General features: G+C 58.4%; 4 protein-coding genes across 4 annotated transcripts; all 4 read left to right on the forward strand.

The window, feature by feature from the left end:
* Positions 1 to 1,027: 1,027 nt before the first annotated feature.
* Positions 1,028 to 3,137, forward strand: B0H64DRAFT_29452 (cation efflux protein). The gene is made up of 3 exons (XM_062800066.1): positions 1,028 to 1,351; positions 1,409 to 1,492; positions 1,563 to 3,137. Exons 1-3 carry the CDS (start codon positions 1,226 to 1,228, stop codon positions 3,003 to 3,005), a joined length of 1,653 nt encoding a protein of 550 aa, XP_062664549.1. The 5' UTR covers positions 1,028 to 1,225; the 3' UTR covers positions 3,006 to 3,137.
* A 2,691-nt stretch (positions 3,138 to 5,828) lies between these two features.
* B0H64DRAFT_438148 (uncharacterized protein) lies at positions 5,829 to 9,238 on the forward strand (the record flags this gene model as incomplete). Its single annotated transcript, XM_062806321.1, has 4 exons — positions 5,829 to 7,420; positions 7,496 to 7,653; positions 7,718 to 8,678; positions 8,878 to 9,238. 4 exons carry the CDS (start codon positions 5,829 to 5,831, stop codon positions 9,236 to 9,238), a joined length of 3,072 nt encoding a protein of 1,023 aa, XP_062664550.1.
* Positions 9,239 to 11,246: 2,008 nt separating this feature from the next.
* Positions 11,247 to 12,314, forward strand: B0H64DRAFT_29579 (uncharacterized protein). Its single transcript, XM_062800071.1, has one exon. The coding sequence runs from the start codon at positions 11,447 to 11,449 to the stop codon at positions 12,140 to 12,142; it is 696 nt and encodes a 231-aa protein (XP_062664551.1). The 5' UTR covers positions 11,247 to 11,446; the 3' UTR covers positions 12,143 to 12,314.
* B0H64DRAFT_29596 (uncharacterized protein) lies at positions 12,315 to 14,597 on the forward strand. The gene is made up of 3 exons (XM_062800075.1): positions 12,315 to 12,926; positions 12,985 to 13,619; positions 13,686 to 14,597. Exons 1-3 carry the CDS (start codon positions 12,486 to 12,488, stop codon positions 14,272 to 14,274), a joined length of 1,665 nt encoding a protein of 554 aa, XP_062664552.1. The 5' UTR covers positions 12,315 to 12,485; the 3' UTR covers positions 14,275 to 14,597.
* Positions 14,598 to 14,636: the final 39 nt, after the last annotated feature.

Below are 14,636 nucleotides of genomic sequence, written 5' to 3' on the forward strand. Positions count from 1 at the left end.
CGATGGTGCGGGAGTCCTTCACCCCGCGAGGCTCTTGCTTGCTCTCCATGTCATCGTCTGTCTGGTGGTCGGGTTGGGTTGCATTGTGATGAGCTCCTGTGTCACAACTGCGGCCCCCTACCGGGCCGGCCCCCCAGCAGCCCACCACAAACTCAGAGCTCCGGAAAAGGAGTGCAACCGCGTGCAACGCTGGGAGAGCAACGGGAATCCAGGGTAGTTAAGAAAAAGAGGGCTGACACACAACCCCCCCGAGCTTGGAGACATTGTGAGCGATAGGCTTTGGGTTTGGGATAGGGATAGGGTTCGGGTTAGGAGTAGGGTTGGGTGTAGGGTTAGGGGAATGTAACCCTTCTCCTATCCCTATCCCTACCCCTAACCCCAACCCTATTCCGAACCCTACCCCTATCCCAAACCCAAAGCCCATTGCTCATTCGCATGTGCGTCGATTTTCCTTCGTTCGGATCCGGTATTGGCCGACCGACAGCCATCTGGTGAGCGGCTCCGAGTGTCCGACGGATTTAAGTTGGTCGTGTTGGGAGGTTTGACAGGTTCGGTTCGTTGCCGAGTGCAAACCTGTGGGGTCATGAATTTCATGGGACGATGCGGGGCCGGATTTGCCAATTTGGCCATTTGAGTGGCGCGTCGTGCGCAGCTGATGTCACCGGAACCGGGGCTTGCCGTTTCCATGTGGTGCAAAATGGACCCAGAACTGCAATGCAAGACTTCAATGGCGCGGCTTTCAAATTACACAGTAATCAATTCCACTCCACGGTGATCCATAAACTGACGCTGTTTGGCTTTTCGTACAACTGTGCTTCTTGCGTTTAAGTGTGCTCGTGTGCCAATTTGCCTATTTTTTTTTCGTTCTTTCTGTTAACTCCCTGAGTGAGTTCCAAGGACGGCAAAGACAGGGGCAGATCCTGGAAAAACACCAGCCGGCTGTTTTACTCGCTTCCTGCGATCAACTGCTTGCGCGCCTGCGCCCATCTGCCAAGGCGGGACCACGAGGGGGCGACTTCTCGGTTCCTAAAATCGGAGGCTCCAACGACAAGCAAACCGCGCCGCAAACACATCGACCAACATTAATCGTATCTGCCTACCATTGACGAACAAAACCGACGCATTGCCACCGACAGGAGGATTGCCGCACCGAGTGTCTTTCGACTTCCAACTTCAACCATTCTCAACATAGACCCAGAAAGAGCGCCGCTCTCGTTCGCCCAGCATGGGGTGGTCCAAATCAACGCGCATCAAGGTGATGCTCGTCCTCGACACCGTCTTCTTCCTGCTCGAGTTAGGCGTCGGTTTTGCCGTGCATTCCCTGGCACTGATGGCAGATGCCTTCCACATGGTAAGATGCCCTTTCCCAAGCCAAACGACGTTTGGCCGTACTGACCTCTTCTCGTAGCTTAATGATATCATTTCCTTGCTTGTTGGCTTGTGGGCAGTATCCGTGGCGAGCAAGGCCACCACGGACAAGTTTTCCTACGGGGTGAGTGTCCTCCCAAGAACCCATGGCCCGGGGTAGCGTTGGAAACTTTTGCTGACGTCGACCGCCACAGTGGCTCCGCGCCGAGATTCTGGGTGCCTTCTTCAACGCCGTATTCCTCATCGCCCTATGTGTATCCATCGTGCTCGAAGCGCTTACCCGATTCATCGACCCGCCAGAGATTGGGAACGCGCAGCTCATCCTGATCGTCGGCTGCCTGGGGCTCGCATCAAACCTGGCTGGATTCGTTATCCTAGGGGGGCATGGGCACTCGCATGGGCCGGGGGAACACGGACACGGCGAGGAGGAACATAGCCATGAACACGGGCACTCGCATGCCCACGGCGCTGACCGCGCTGCCGAAGAGGGACGCGCTGGGACACTAGCCGACCAAGATTTTGCCGACGATGAGGGCGGACCCGACATTTTCCCCGAGGCGGCCGTGGCGAGATACGGGACGCAGGCGACCGAGGGGAACAGCCGTAAAGAACGGCGGGGACAGGGAGCCGCCCGACACGGCCGCCTCACAAGCATCGGCGACATGAGCATCCATCCCGCGAGTTTCAGGCAGGAGATCATTGCTGCCAGCCGCTCGCAGCCAGACGAGGAGTCGAGCGGCGACAGCAACAGCGAAGACGAGACGGCTGTCGTGGAGGGGACGGATCTACGGGAAGACACTCCCCTGCTCAAGAACGGCGGTGTGTCGCAGTCTAGCCGCAGCCCGAAATCACCCTCGAAGCGGGCGCGGCGGGGGTCGGAAATTCATCACTCACACAACCACAACAAGCCGAAGAAATCGGGAAAGAAGCACGGCCACAGCCACGGCGACATGGGCATGAACGCCATGGTGCTGCACGTCCTGGGCGACGCGCTCGGCAACGTCGGGGTCATCATCACGGCCCTCGTCATCTGGCTGACGGAGTGGCCGGGCCGGTACTACGCGGACCCGGCGGTGTCCCTCTTCATCACGCTCATCATCCTGCGGTCCTGCATCCCGCTCACGATCGCGGCGTCCAAGATACTGCTGCAGGCCACGCCCGAGCACATCGACCTCAACGACGTGCGCGAGGACATCCAGGCGCTGCCGGGGGTCATCAGCTGCCACCACGTGCACATCTGGCAGCTGTCCGACACCAAGGTCGTCGCCTCGATGCACATCCAGGTCGCCTTCCCCATCTCGGAGGCCGGCGGCGAGAAGTACATGGAGCTGTCCATGATGGCCCGCAAGTGCCTGCACGCCCACGGCATCCACAGCGCCACCATCCAGCCCGAGTTCTGCCTCGACCGCGCCCACGCCCACGCCCAAGGGTTGGACGCTGCCATGCGCATGGACGGGGCCTCGGCCTCGGCGCCGGCCCTCCCTGTGCAAGGGTCGAGGTGCGGGAGTATTGTGGAGGGCGCGTGTCTGCTAGACTGTGTGGATGACTGTGTCGGTCGCGGCTGCTGCTCGACGAGCAATTCCCGCCCTGAGAGCAGTCACTCTGTCGAGGGGCATGACCACGACCACGAGCATTAGTGGTCGATGGCCTGGGGATATGGGATTTTGTTTCCTATGTATTGTACAAACCTACATCGTTGCATGGCGAGCATCGTGCTGTTTTCTGGTTATGTTGGCTTCTGCTTGCCTTGGGTTATGGCAGCTCAAGATGGGCTTCAGGGGTTATTGGGTAGCTCGGTATCAGTCCGGGGGTCGGCACTGGAGTTTGGGGCATCTGGATCAAAATCGGGTCTTCCACGCCGTGGGTTGGGAACGGCTGTGTACCAACATACATCATTATCGTCACATTTGGGAGCGAATAACAATTAGAAGTTGCCTGTACTGTGTTATATTTGGTGTTCGTTCTCGGCATGACCGGACCGGAGGCGGTGATACATGGACATGGAACCACGAAACCACTCCTCGTTCGGCACGTAGCACAACGGAGTCGGCCTTGGGGACCGAGAACCGAGAAGCGGCGTGATGTTTCGCCTCTTCTGACGGACCAAAACCAAGCAATTGCCACGGGTGATCCCAGTAAAAATAGCAGAGCTCAAAATAGGCCCCCTCAGATATATATATAGCTCCTCCCAAGACACTAACAGCTCGATAGTCTCCAAATATCTTGATCAACAGCCCATTTCCACATTTCTTCCCACCCACAATCCCTTCCATGTGGAGTGAAGTCAGACGCTGACATGGGATCATCCCGCCGTCGGACAAAAACACATCCCCGCTACACAATGAGACAGTGGACGCGAATTGCCGTCCGTTTCTCCCCCTCGCTAATTTTTGCGTCATGGGGTATCTTCCAGTCGCGTACTGCCGCGAGCTTGTCCTGGTCCATTGTGATTCCATCTGCGCCGATGGTGAATCCGCAGAACTGGACCCTGTGCTTTTTCCATTCGCACTTCGTTTCTTTGACCGTCAGGGAGTTTTTCAACAATCGACATCACGGATGAAGACGAAGATTTACGGTGCGACCATGCGTGCAGTGCTAGGATTTCCCATGTCAGAACTACCATTTCACACCCAACAGATTGGCAGACTAGGGTTAGTTACAGACACAATGAAGGATCTTTTATGATTTCCACAAAGCACGCACGCATGGGTTTCCACTGTGATCAACTTCTGGATAGCGGAGCCACCAAAGAGCTCATCAGCTGGAAACCCATGCGTGCGTGCTTTGTGGAAATCATAAAAGATCCTTCATTGTGTCTGTAACTAACCCTAGTCTGCCAATCTGTTGGGTGTGAAATGGTAGTTCTGACATGGGAAATCCTAGCACTGCACGCATGGTCGCACCGTCAATCTTCACTTTGACATTCAGAGCACTGGGCAGAAATCACATTGCGTCAACACCACTTTCTGGCCATCGCAATGCTATGTTTGAGCGCTGCAAATGCCCGAGATGGGACGATGAGATGAGACGAGATGAGGAGATGAGGGGTCAATCCGTCCCAAAGCTCGTCGATGACGAACGGGTGACGGGTCACACAAACACAACAGACCGAAAGAGAGCTCACTCTCCACCCCGCTCTGCTCTTTCGTTACACAAACCAATCAAGAAGCAACCTCCCTTTTCGTCCCACCATCGCAACCAACACCCAAACACAGCTTGGGTGCTTGGCTCTTTGTTGGAAGATCGATCTGACCGGCACACCCTGACACCCTGACTTTCCCATGGTTTGTGTTGAACCCCACTCCCCGCGCCATGTTTCATCCCGGTCCGTGATACAACCGCAACCCACCCGCACCCCAGCAGGCAGCAGTATTTGCTGCGCCGCCATTCGGCCGCTGCCCCGTTCTGCGACTTCTTTCGGGGGAGTGGAGAAGGCGCCACCAACTGACCAACGAACGAACCGACTAATAATTCACGAACAACGAACCGCGCGAGCGTCGTGGGCGACTGCTAACGAGCAGGGTGTGTGGTGCGTGCGGTGCGATGCGCTGTCCCGGCCGGCAAGCTGCAGGATGGAATTGGGGAAGGAAGAAGCGCGCTTGTGCAGACGATACGAATAGATAGTTTGGATTCAATATTCGTACACACAGTAGATGTGGGAGATGTCAATGTCGGCGGGTTAATGGTATGCAGGCCGTCAGCGGCGAGTACTCGGGCGTCTGCGTGCGAGATATATTTCACCCGGCGGCATTTCCCAAAGTGTCCCTTCCCGAAACCGGCAGGTCACTTTCATCAAGCGCAACAGTGAACCGCTGCTGGGCGCCTGGGTTGCGACTTGGGGTCCAAAGCACCAACAGCGCGAACAGAAACCGGTCACAGTACCCCAAACGGGGCCATGGCCACCGGCCTCCGGCACGTCCCCCGAGCCTCCTCAGCATCACTTCAGCAGTTGGAGTGAGAGACACAGCCCACGTTTCCCCGCGGCCGATGTGATGTGATCCGCTAGTTATCTGCGGCAAACTTGGCAGGGTTTTGCTCGCAGGATATGTACACACTTGTACTGTACTGGCTGTAGTGTCTGGATGACCTCCACACTTCGTTGCCCAGAAGAGCTAATAACCCGGGCATGGTCAAGGGTCGTCGAGCTAGAGAGCTTTGCTTACTGTGCTCCTCGACGTGAGCTTGCTTGCTTGCTTTGTCTTTGTCAATTTTTATTATTCCCGTCTGGAATTCTCCTCTCGCGCCAAACGGGATAGTCTTCGCCTCACCTTTGCCCTCATCACCCAGTAGGAGGAGAGAAACGGGCTGCTGGCCGTGCCCGGACTAGGGGCCATTGCGTTATACATGTAGCTGGAACCCACCCGCCACTCTTCTACATCTTCGGCTCCCCCGTCGCGGTGCGCCAACCGACCTACCAGCGGGCATGTGTATCCTCCTCGCGCCAACACCCACCGCCCGCCATGTCCGGACCAGGACCTGGTCCCGGTGACCGCTACTACCGCCCCCAGGATGGCTACCCGACCAGCATCTTCGCGCAGTCGAGCATTGTCCCCGCGAGGAGACCGGTAGGCGGTCCGGCGGCGGCGGCCGCCCCCGTGGACCCGGCGCAAGTCTCGCCGGAGCTCAGCTACCCGCTCCGTTCAACGCGCTCGGGCAGCAGCAGCGCGCGAAGCCGAATGCCGCAGCGCATGGGCACGATCAACAGCGGAGGTAAATTTACCGTGTCGCCGGCAAGCTCGATTCACGAAGACGACGAGGAGGCGTACGGTTACGGCGGGCTGGCCGGGTTATCGCCGTCGCCTCCGCGGGACTACCGAGACGGGGCGCAAACGCATGGGACTGCCGGCTGGGACGACCAGGGCCAGGCCCAGGGGAATGGGGGGGAAGCCCGGCTGTGGCACGGACAGGCACCGTCGCATGTACAGGCACAGGGGGTTCCGCATACGACAGCAGCAGCAGCAGCCGGAACGACCGACGACATCTCCCGCGCCGCCGGCGCGACGGGAATAGCGCCTGCACTCTGGCAAACGAACCCCAACGTGGCCGATATCCCCTACCCGGCGCCGCCGCACTGGCGCGGCAGCCGCGACATGCAGGAGCTCAACGAGGCGCGCGCGCGCGAGGCCGAGTCAGGTCGACGGCCCGTCCGGACCTCCTACGGGCCAGCCCCGGTGCGGACTCCCGCTCCTACTGCCGCCGCCGCTACTATTTCCGACGTACCACCTTCCCTACCCGTCCCAGCCGTTCTGATTCCGGGCCACCCCGTCACCAACACATATACCGAAATCACCCCCGCAGTATCCGCGCCTGTGTCAACACCATGGCAGCAGACTCAACCCCAACAACAAACCCCGACTCACTTAACACCCCTTGGTACTCACCAACCCCCCACTAGCACCGGAACGGCCCGCACCGCCAACCGCGCTCCGGACCCGCAGTCTAGTGGAGACGGCCCGTTCATGCACTACGAGGACATCGACTACTTCGCCCCGGTGCCCGAGTCCGAGCCTAAAGACGAATCGCAAATCGACGTTGGCGTGCCCCACGCTGACACCTTCCCCCCTATCCCCTCAAGTCTGAACGGGCCGAAAGCGAGGCGGTCGTGGGACCGACAACGCAAGCGGCGGAGGAAGAGGAACGAGCCTGTGGATGGCGGTGATGGGGAGGGGGGTGGCCGCCGACGGCCCCAGCGAGGAGAACAGGGGGGGAGAGGGTGTGGCGGGTTCCTGCGGTATTGTGCGCGCTGGCTGCCCGAAATATTGGGCTGTTTGCTGGGGATCGTGTGTCTGGCGGTTATTGTTGCGGTGCTAAACATGTTTGACGGACGGGGTCTGACGGACTGGCCCTTGACGGTCTCGCTTAACACGGTGGTGGCCTTTCTGACGACCATATGTCAGGTTGCGCTGGCCGTCCCCCTGACTGAAGGGCTCTCACAGCTGAAGTGGAACTCGTTCGCTCGGGGCGAAAAGCCGCTCGCAGATTTCCAGACGTTCGATGATGCGCGGCGGGGCCCCGTGAGAAGCGCTATGTTGCTTTACAAGCGGAAGGGAAGGTGTGAATACTCTCGCCCCTCGGGCTGTATGCGTCGCCTTGGTTGTGGCCCCATGTGCTGATCGATTTCTGATAGGGCACTCGGGATGTCTGCGGCTGTGGCACTTGTGACCAGCTTTTTGCTCTCCCCGCTCACGCAGGGCGCCGTCACCTATCCCACTCGAAATTTCGAGGCCGGGAGTGGCACAGCGGCCATTCCCAGGAGCGAATCATACTCCCACCCAACGCCGTATGGTAAGTTGACCCCCGCGTCAATCCCGTGGGAACCGTGGGCGCTGACCTTGTGCCAACCTACCAGAGCACCTCGACACCCGAGAGAAGCAAGCGATCCAGTCAGGCATCTATCATGCAGTCGACGTGGAGGTACCACACCTGCAACCCCTCTGCAGCTCTGGCGACTGCCAATGGCGGAACTTCAGCTCGCTGGCCGTCTGTGGCGCCGTGGCCGACGTGTCCGACAGGCTCACCGTCTCCAGCCAGTCCGGGCCACGAGGTCTGGGTGTGTCGCTGGGAGACGCCAACGATGAGCTCGTTCGCTCTGCTCGCCTCCCCAACGGCCTGTTTCTGGTCGGCGGCACCGCCAGCTGTAACCTGAACATCTCTTGGCCGCATGCCTCGGCAAATACCGACAGTGACACCGAGGGACTGACGGGCCAAGAGAGCTATCTCCCCGCGCGGACAAGTCTCGCCTTCTCAGACCAGGACGGCAGAGTGTCGAGCGCCATCGCAAACTTCTTCCTTGTTTATACCAACCAGACCTCGGACCCTGGGTCGGTTTCGTCAAAGACTGTGTTCCGTGCCGCCGAGGTTCTGCTACACTTCTGTGTCAACACGTACGAGGCGTCGACCTCCCGCGGCGCATCCACGAGCAGGGTAGTACACTCGTCCACGCTCGCCGCAGAAGACGCCTCGGGTAACTCGATCGTCAACGTCCGCCATGTACCGTCCTTGCCCCGGCAAGTGTTCCTGCGCTCCACCAACGCTGACGGCGTGTACTCAGTAAAGAGAGAGGACGTGAGGCTCTTGAACGGCTATATCCTGTCGGTCTTTTCCGGCGTGTATTCCCATTGGTACGGGAAGGCGATCGGGGGCGAGACGGCCACCAGCGAGGCCCTTGGGCTTGCCATGTTCCAGCGCGAGCCGTCTGACGACGACGGGATGCGGTCTGTGGTTAGGAACTTGACCGCCAACGTGGCCGCCAGCTTGACTAACACGCAAGTGGATTTTCTTAGGCTTACGGCCCCCTTGACCCTCTTTCTGTTTGCCCTGTCACGGTTCCTCTTCCCAACTCCTGTTTTGCCCCTTGTTCCATCCCCCTATGCTGGGAACAATGCAACCCGCAGCGGACCCCGCGTAGTGGTTGGCCGGCCCAGCGTCACGTCGACTCCCGAAGGGCGCCGGGCGGTTGAAAGGTACCATGTAGAGACAGGCCCAATGCTAACTTGAGGGTATCTCTAGGATGCGTGCCATGAGTTCAGCCTCGGCGAGTGGCACCGTTTTTGCAACCGAGAGTTACGTTCACATCCAGTGGGCTTGGCTGACGTTCCTAGCCATCCAGGTGGCACTTTCGGTCAGTTTCCTCCTGGGCATCATGGTCCAGACGGCTGTCTGGAATGTAAAGATCCTTAAAGGATCGTCCACAGCGGTGCTGCTAGCCCTTTCTGCCGATGAAAAGGCATACTTGGAGGAACGAGAAAACATGTTCCTTGACAGCGACGAGGGGGGCGAGACGTCTCGCAAGCTGAACACCATTACCTACAGGTTCCGGCCTGGAGAAAGGGGTTGGAGTCTGGAAGCGGACAAGAGGGAGGATGGCTAACCCCGAGGGTAACCCCGACGCCGTTGAGACGAAACTCTAGCTCGTCAATTTGCAGTGGAAACACCACAATCTACCGCGATTTAATGAAGATGACACATATGTTGATCAATAAATGACTTACGACGCGTCGTCAAGCCGGCCGGATCCACTGGAGTCCAGAGTTTACTCCTCTCCTGCGTCCCGAAGCGTCCAGTGTGTTCAAGAATAGAGCCTCGGTGGTTGGCCGTAGAGGAGCCCGGGACTCTGCCTGACGGACCCAATAAGGCCTGGGGACCTTGGGAACCTTCGGTTTGTCGATGCAGGGGTTGCGCGCATGCTGCAACAACTTATCGTGACGTGCGGGAACGAATGACGAGAACGCGGGCCTACATTGTGCCTCAAACCTCACGAGCTTCGTTGGCAATGCCTCTCTCCGACCCAGCCGTCCTGCATAACCTTCCTTGGCCGGTGTGGTTGACCTCGAGCCACCAAGGAAGCGCTTGGGATCAAAAGTGCTGTTTTGGGTCCTCGCTGCCGAGTGTTGTCAGCCATTGGGCATACCAGCCGATTGCGACATGACCGAGGTTGCGTGTTCACCGGGGAGCAGCGGGGTGAGCCTGGGGAAACACAATGTAACGGCGGCTTGACATGTTCTGTTTCTGTGGCTCCATCACGCTTTCCGCGGGCCGCACCGGAGCTTGTCGTGTGTCTGGTTAAGATCGGCTGGAGAGCTATGTCAGCCAGATATTGAAGGGCGAGAGTGATCGGAGTGGGGAGGGCAAGAAGCAATAACGAGAGCCCAGACGTTACACGCCAGGATGATTGGGCCGCTGCGAAGAGAGTCTGGTTGCACAGGTAGCAATGCATTAAAACGAGGAGATGAAGGAGCCACTGAGGGGAGGACGAGTGCGTGGGGAAAGTGCAGTTGAGGCTGCGAGCCAGGTCCCTTCCCCCATCCCATCGTGGTGAGCTCCTTCCACCAACTGGTCATCGTTCCTGCCCGAGGCGGCGAGATATGCGGGACCTCCGATGGTTCGGAGTGTGTCTTCAAATCCACCCCGAAGTCTCTGATAGGGCAAGGAAGAGGGCAGAAGCCGGGATCCCATCTTCTTTTCGACTGCCCCACGATTCGAGGTTCGCGCATGGTGGTGGGGTGAGCTGCGAAATCGCGAACTGCCCGTGCCAGTGTGAGGCTGGCGGCCCTCCTGCAGGGAGTTTGTTTTGGAAGCGGCTACCGAGGAGCGACGTGTCGGTGAACTCTCCCGATGAGTGGCTGCACTTCAGCACAACCCCAAAGCGAGCAGGAACGGACCAATTCGGTCATGCCGAACACGCGGGCAGTTGACGATGGACGTCGAAAAAAGGGGGCTTCAATCCACGCCTCACCTCGGGACAATGGCTTCCCCAGGCCATCCCGCGCGAGACCCCCCCGTGGGCAGCGCAACCTTCCAGGCATGGAGCCTATGCGAGGCGACTCTGGGCTCCTCTCCTCGGGCTGCTCTCCTGTCTGCTCTAAGCCTCGGAGGGATAGACCTGGAAAATTGCCGCCTTTCACCGAGTCGGCGTGCAATCAGATAGCTCAGATTCGGCACGGTGACGAGAAAAACTGTGGCGTTCCATTCCCCCTTGTCGGGCTTGTTGAGGATTCGGGAGCTTCATCAACACGCTGGCACAGACCGAAGACCCCCCGGCTTCCCCGGTGGTGGAAGGCGGCTTGTGGAGCCGGTGACTAGCCTCTCGGAGAGCCAATCGGGTAACAAAATCGCGGTGAGGCTGGCCCGGCCGGCTCGGTATTGGCCCCATGTCACCGTCGCCGATTGGTGCGTGCAAGGTGTGTTCGCGTTACGTAAACCCGTAATCTGCCCTCGAAATCCAGGCTGCGTCACATGACCTCGGTATCCGGGGGTTAGGGTCCATGCTGTGTGCAAGGGATTCAAAGGGAGCGTGGGGGTTCTGAGACAAGGTGTTGGGCGCCCACGGCGGTCCCTGCACGGTAAGTGAGTGTAAAATACCGCGATCAGCACTTGGTGTTGCAGGCTTTCTGTGATGGAGGGCGGCAGGCCAAAGTCAATGCAACGCGCTGGACAGTGACAAACAATTGACGTCGATGCAAAGGAGCGACATGTACCTGCTACAGCATCCAGCGTCGAACCAAAAGCGGATAGGAGATCGAGCCGGGTCTACGGCAGCACGGGGAGAGTGGGAAGGAGGGGGGGTTCGGGAAAGAAGATGCACTCCACTGGGTCGGTCTGCGGTGAGCGATGGCAGGGTCCACGTGGACGCCGTTCTCGTTGGGCACTTCCCAGGGACAAACGGACCTTGGGCTTGCCTGAATTGAGCCTCCAACAAGCGAGAGAGCATACCGCGGGTGAAATTAATTCTGGAAAAGGAAGAAAAAGAAACCGTGCCGGAGTCGGGCCCGGGGTTACAGAAAACGACGGCCGAACCTCACCTATCAATGCCTTGCCGCCCGCACCTGCTGCTCCCGTCTCAGATGGACGTTCTTTCCTCACTTCACCCGCCTGCCGCGCTAATAAGAAGCAAACCCTGACCTCCTGCTTTATTTGGTCGAGGAAGCCATTGGTTCCTTCCAGCGACCTTGTTCAATCCTCAGTTCAACTTTTTGAGTCCTTGTCCTTCATTATTCGACCGGGCTACCTACCTACAGCTAATATCCTGTACCTTGCCCCGTACATGATTTTGGCCGGGCGTCGTGACGGCTGCATTATCAAATTACTGTCTTTGTATCAGCATTGTTTCTGTACTTTCCCGGTCCCCTTTTATCCCCCATCCGCCCGACCTGTCGACGGCTACCCTCGCTCCGCCATCTCAGGTTCCTCCGGACTCGGCCCTTCGGTCAAAATAGCTGCGGAGCAGCTTCCGGCGTGCCACATCGTTGGCTTCGAACCCTCCGTCCCCGTCTAGGCCGTTTGTGTGTGTGGGCTTGCCCAACCGCGCTCTCCGAGACTCCTCACCCCTGGATAATACTTGTCTTGTTGGTTACCTACCAAAGCACCGCTTGCCAGCAGGTCTGGCGTTTCCGGGGGACGCATTCGCCCGGTTGCATCTCGGAGTTGTGGATATCCCGCAGAGTTCACATTGCAACCCCAACAGGTGCAGGCGTGGACCGAGCCGGGACGTTGGGGCATCGAGTTGCTCGCCAAACCCGGCAGACAAGGGAACGGCCAGAACCGACTCTCGACTAAATTAGCCATCGATTATGGGATTTTGCATTCGTTTGAGATTCTGAACAACCGGCAGTCTCAGGATGCATCCGGTTTCCAGCTTGACTGAGGCCTCGCCCAACAACACTGACGATTTGCGCCCTGTGTCACGCTTGCCTGCAAGCCCCGAAACCCACCACCTTGCTTTGAACGCCATCTCCGAGGACCATGTCCTACAACCAGACGGCGCCTCTCCGCCGGTGCGGAAAGACACTAGCTCGTCGATATCGACTGCGGCAACCCTCGTGACCTCGGCGACGCTCGGTACGGAAGAAACACCCGGGACTCCATACAGCAGCGTTGCTTCATCGCCTACCACCTTCGCCGCCCAGGCTGTATTTTCTGCCAGGGACGGGAGTAATGTGACCCAGCAACGCCGTGCAAGTCGGCGTCGGACCGGCCCCCTGACGGCCGTGCAGCGCGAACGCGCCCACCTGATTAGGAAGATGGGTGCTTGCCCTGACTGCCGCCGAAGGAGAGTTGCCGTGAGTTCCCATTCCTAGATCAGTCCTGCCCCGGTCCATCGACTCACAAACCATCCAGTGCCACCCCAACCACCATAATATGACATGGGAGGACGCTGCAAAGAGGTTCAGGTCACATGAGACCTCGTCCCAAGGACTCTCTCCGATAATAGGGCCACAAATAAGTCCTGCGCCGCTGAACACAAGACCGTCGTTCTCCCAGGACTCCCGGGAGATGGACATAGACACCTCGCCGACGCAACAGCACGCCCAGCCGTCGTTGAGCGAGGCACGCATCAGGACCCCTCTTCCGTCTGGCCCGCGGCCCGACAAGCACGTGAACCTGCCACCTCTACCCGGGTTCGATAATTTCAGGGCGGACCTTCAAGGAAGCGCAGATCGAATTCTGGAAAGCCCCTTCCGCAGCCGTTATGCCAACGCCTCGGTTCTGATGGTGCGGTGGCAGGACGACGAGGACGCCGGGGCCCAGAGTGCTCTCAACGATCTGGCCAAGACATTCCACGAAAACTACCACTATACCGTCCACATCAAGACGATTCCGGCATCGACAGAGGACTCCCGGACTCCCTGGTTGTGGTTATCCCAGGCGGTTACAGACTTCATCGCGGATCACAACCAGCGCGACTGTTTAAGAATATTTTACTACAGCGGGTATAGCTATTTAGACGGCGACCGGGAGATGGTTCTCGCAAGGTAGGTACAGTGATCTGATTTGCAACATATCTTTTGTACGTGCGCGGGCTCACTCTTAGGTACCAGCTCTAAACACGCCGACCCTGCCTCGGTCATTCGATGGAACGGCATTCAGTCGTTTTTCGAAAACGCCCGTTCGGACGCTCTACTCCTCATGGATTGCGCGCATTACCCCACGCACACAGCGTCGCGGCGGACAGGCATGCTGGAGTTGATCGCTGCATCCGCCGGAGAGGATCACGTCGAACATCTTGGAAGAAGTGCCTTCACTCGCGCGGTGACAGACCAGCTGCGAAAGAGGGCTGCTCAACCATATAGAGAACCGTTTTCTTCGGCCGAACTCCACGCCAGGCTACTATCGTTGTATCCCGAGATAATACGAGAACAAAACCCGGAGAAGGAGTCTGTTGTGAGGTTCCCCACGCCGCTGAGCATGCAGCTTTCCGGCACGAAAACACTGCCGTCCATACTCCTGGCCCCGCTGCAGCACGGCGAAGTCCCTCGTCCTCCGTCAAGCGGGGCGCAGATTAGCATAACGTTCCGATTGACAGACGATCCGTTTAACATGGATAGCTGGGCTGAATGGCTCCGCATGATGCCCGGAGGTATCACAGAAGCGAGGGTGGATGGCCCCTATCGCGATACGTTTCGATGACAGCAGTGAGCGACCGCCTCGTGCGGCATCACTGCTAGGAATTGGTACAACTAGCACATTGGCGAGTGCCTCGCCGCTAGGTCGACGGACACAGAATGCCTGTAACGTTTCCCCAGACTCCGACGAGTCGTGTTTCCTTTCCCACATGATCTATTTCAGCCTTGCGCAACCTCAGCTCGTATCCTCATTTCGACGACCTTATGACGGCGAAGCTCTTCAATCTAATAGAGCCACTGAAGAGCGAGGCCTCTCTTGGAGTCTGAGCCGCTGTTTTTCCTTGGAAAGGGGAATGGAATGGAGGCGAGTGTGGAGGGAGATTGTATCTGATAAGCCCGCTATGGCCAGAGGCAGAAACAATGCTC

Source organism: Chaetomium fimeti (assembly GCF_033439085.1).
Source record: "Chaetomium fimeti strain CBS 168.71 chromosome Unknown B0H64scaffold_1, whole genome shotgun sequence".
In the NCBI taxonomy this organism is placed as follows: Eukaryota; Fungi; Ascomycota; class Sordariomycetes; order Sordariales; family Chaetomiaceae; genus Chaetomium; species Chaetomium fimeti.

What these genes read in the sequence shown, in the direction of transcription:
- B0H64DRAFT_29579 (XM_062800071.1), top strand. Translation starts at nt 11,447, where the DNA reads ATGCACTCCACTGGGTCGGTCTGCGGTGAGCGATGGCAGGGTCCACGT.
- B0H64DRAFT_29596 (XM_062800075.1), top strand. Translation starts at nt 12,486, where the DNA reads ATGCATCCGGTTTCCAGCTTGACTGAGGCCTCGCCCAACAACACTGAC. An exon ending in GCCGCCGAAGGAGAGTTGCC is followed by an intron (nt 12,927 to 12,984) that starts GTGAGTTCCCAT and finishes CAAACCATCCAG; the next exon opens with TGCCACCCCAACCACCATAA. An exon ending in CGGGAGATGGTTCTCGCAAG is followed by an intron (nt 13,620 to 13,685) that starts GTAGGTACAGTG and finishes CTTAGGTACCAG; the next exon opens with CTCTAAACACGCCGACCCTG.
- B0H64DRAFT_29452 (XM_062800066.1), top strand. Translation starts at nt 1,226, where the DNA reads ATGGGGTGGTCCAAATCAACGCGCATCAAGGTGATGCTCGTCCTCGAC. An exon ending in TGGCAGATGCCTTCCACATG is followed by an intron (nt 1,352 to 1,408) that starts GTAAGATGCCCT and finishes CTCTTCTCGTAG; the next exon opens with CTTAATGATATCATTTCCTT. An exon ending in CGGACAAGTTTTCCTACGGG is followed by an intron (nt 1,493 to 1,562) that starts GTGAGTGTCCTC and finishes CGACCGCCACAG; the next exon opens with TGGCTCCGCGCCGAGATTCT.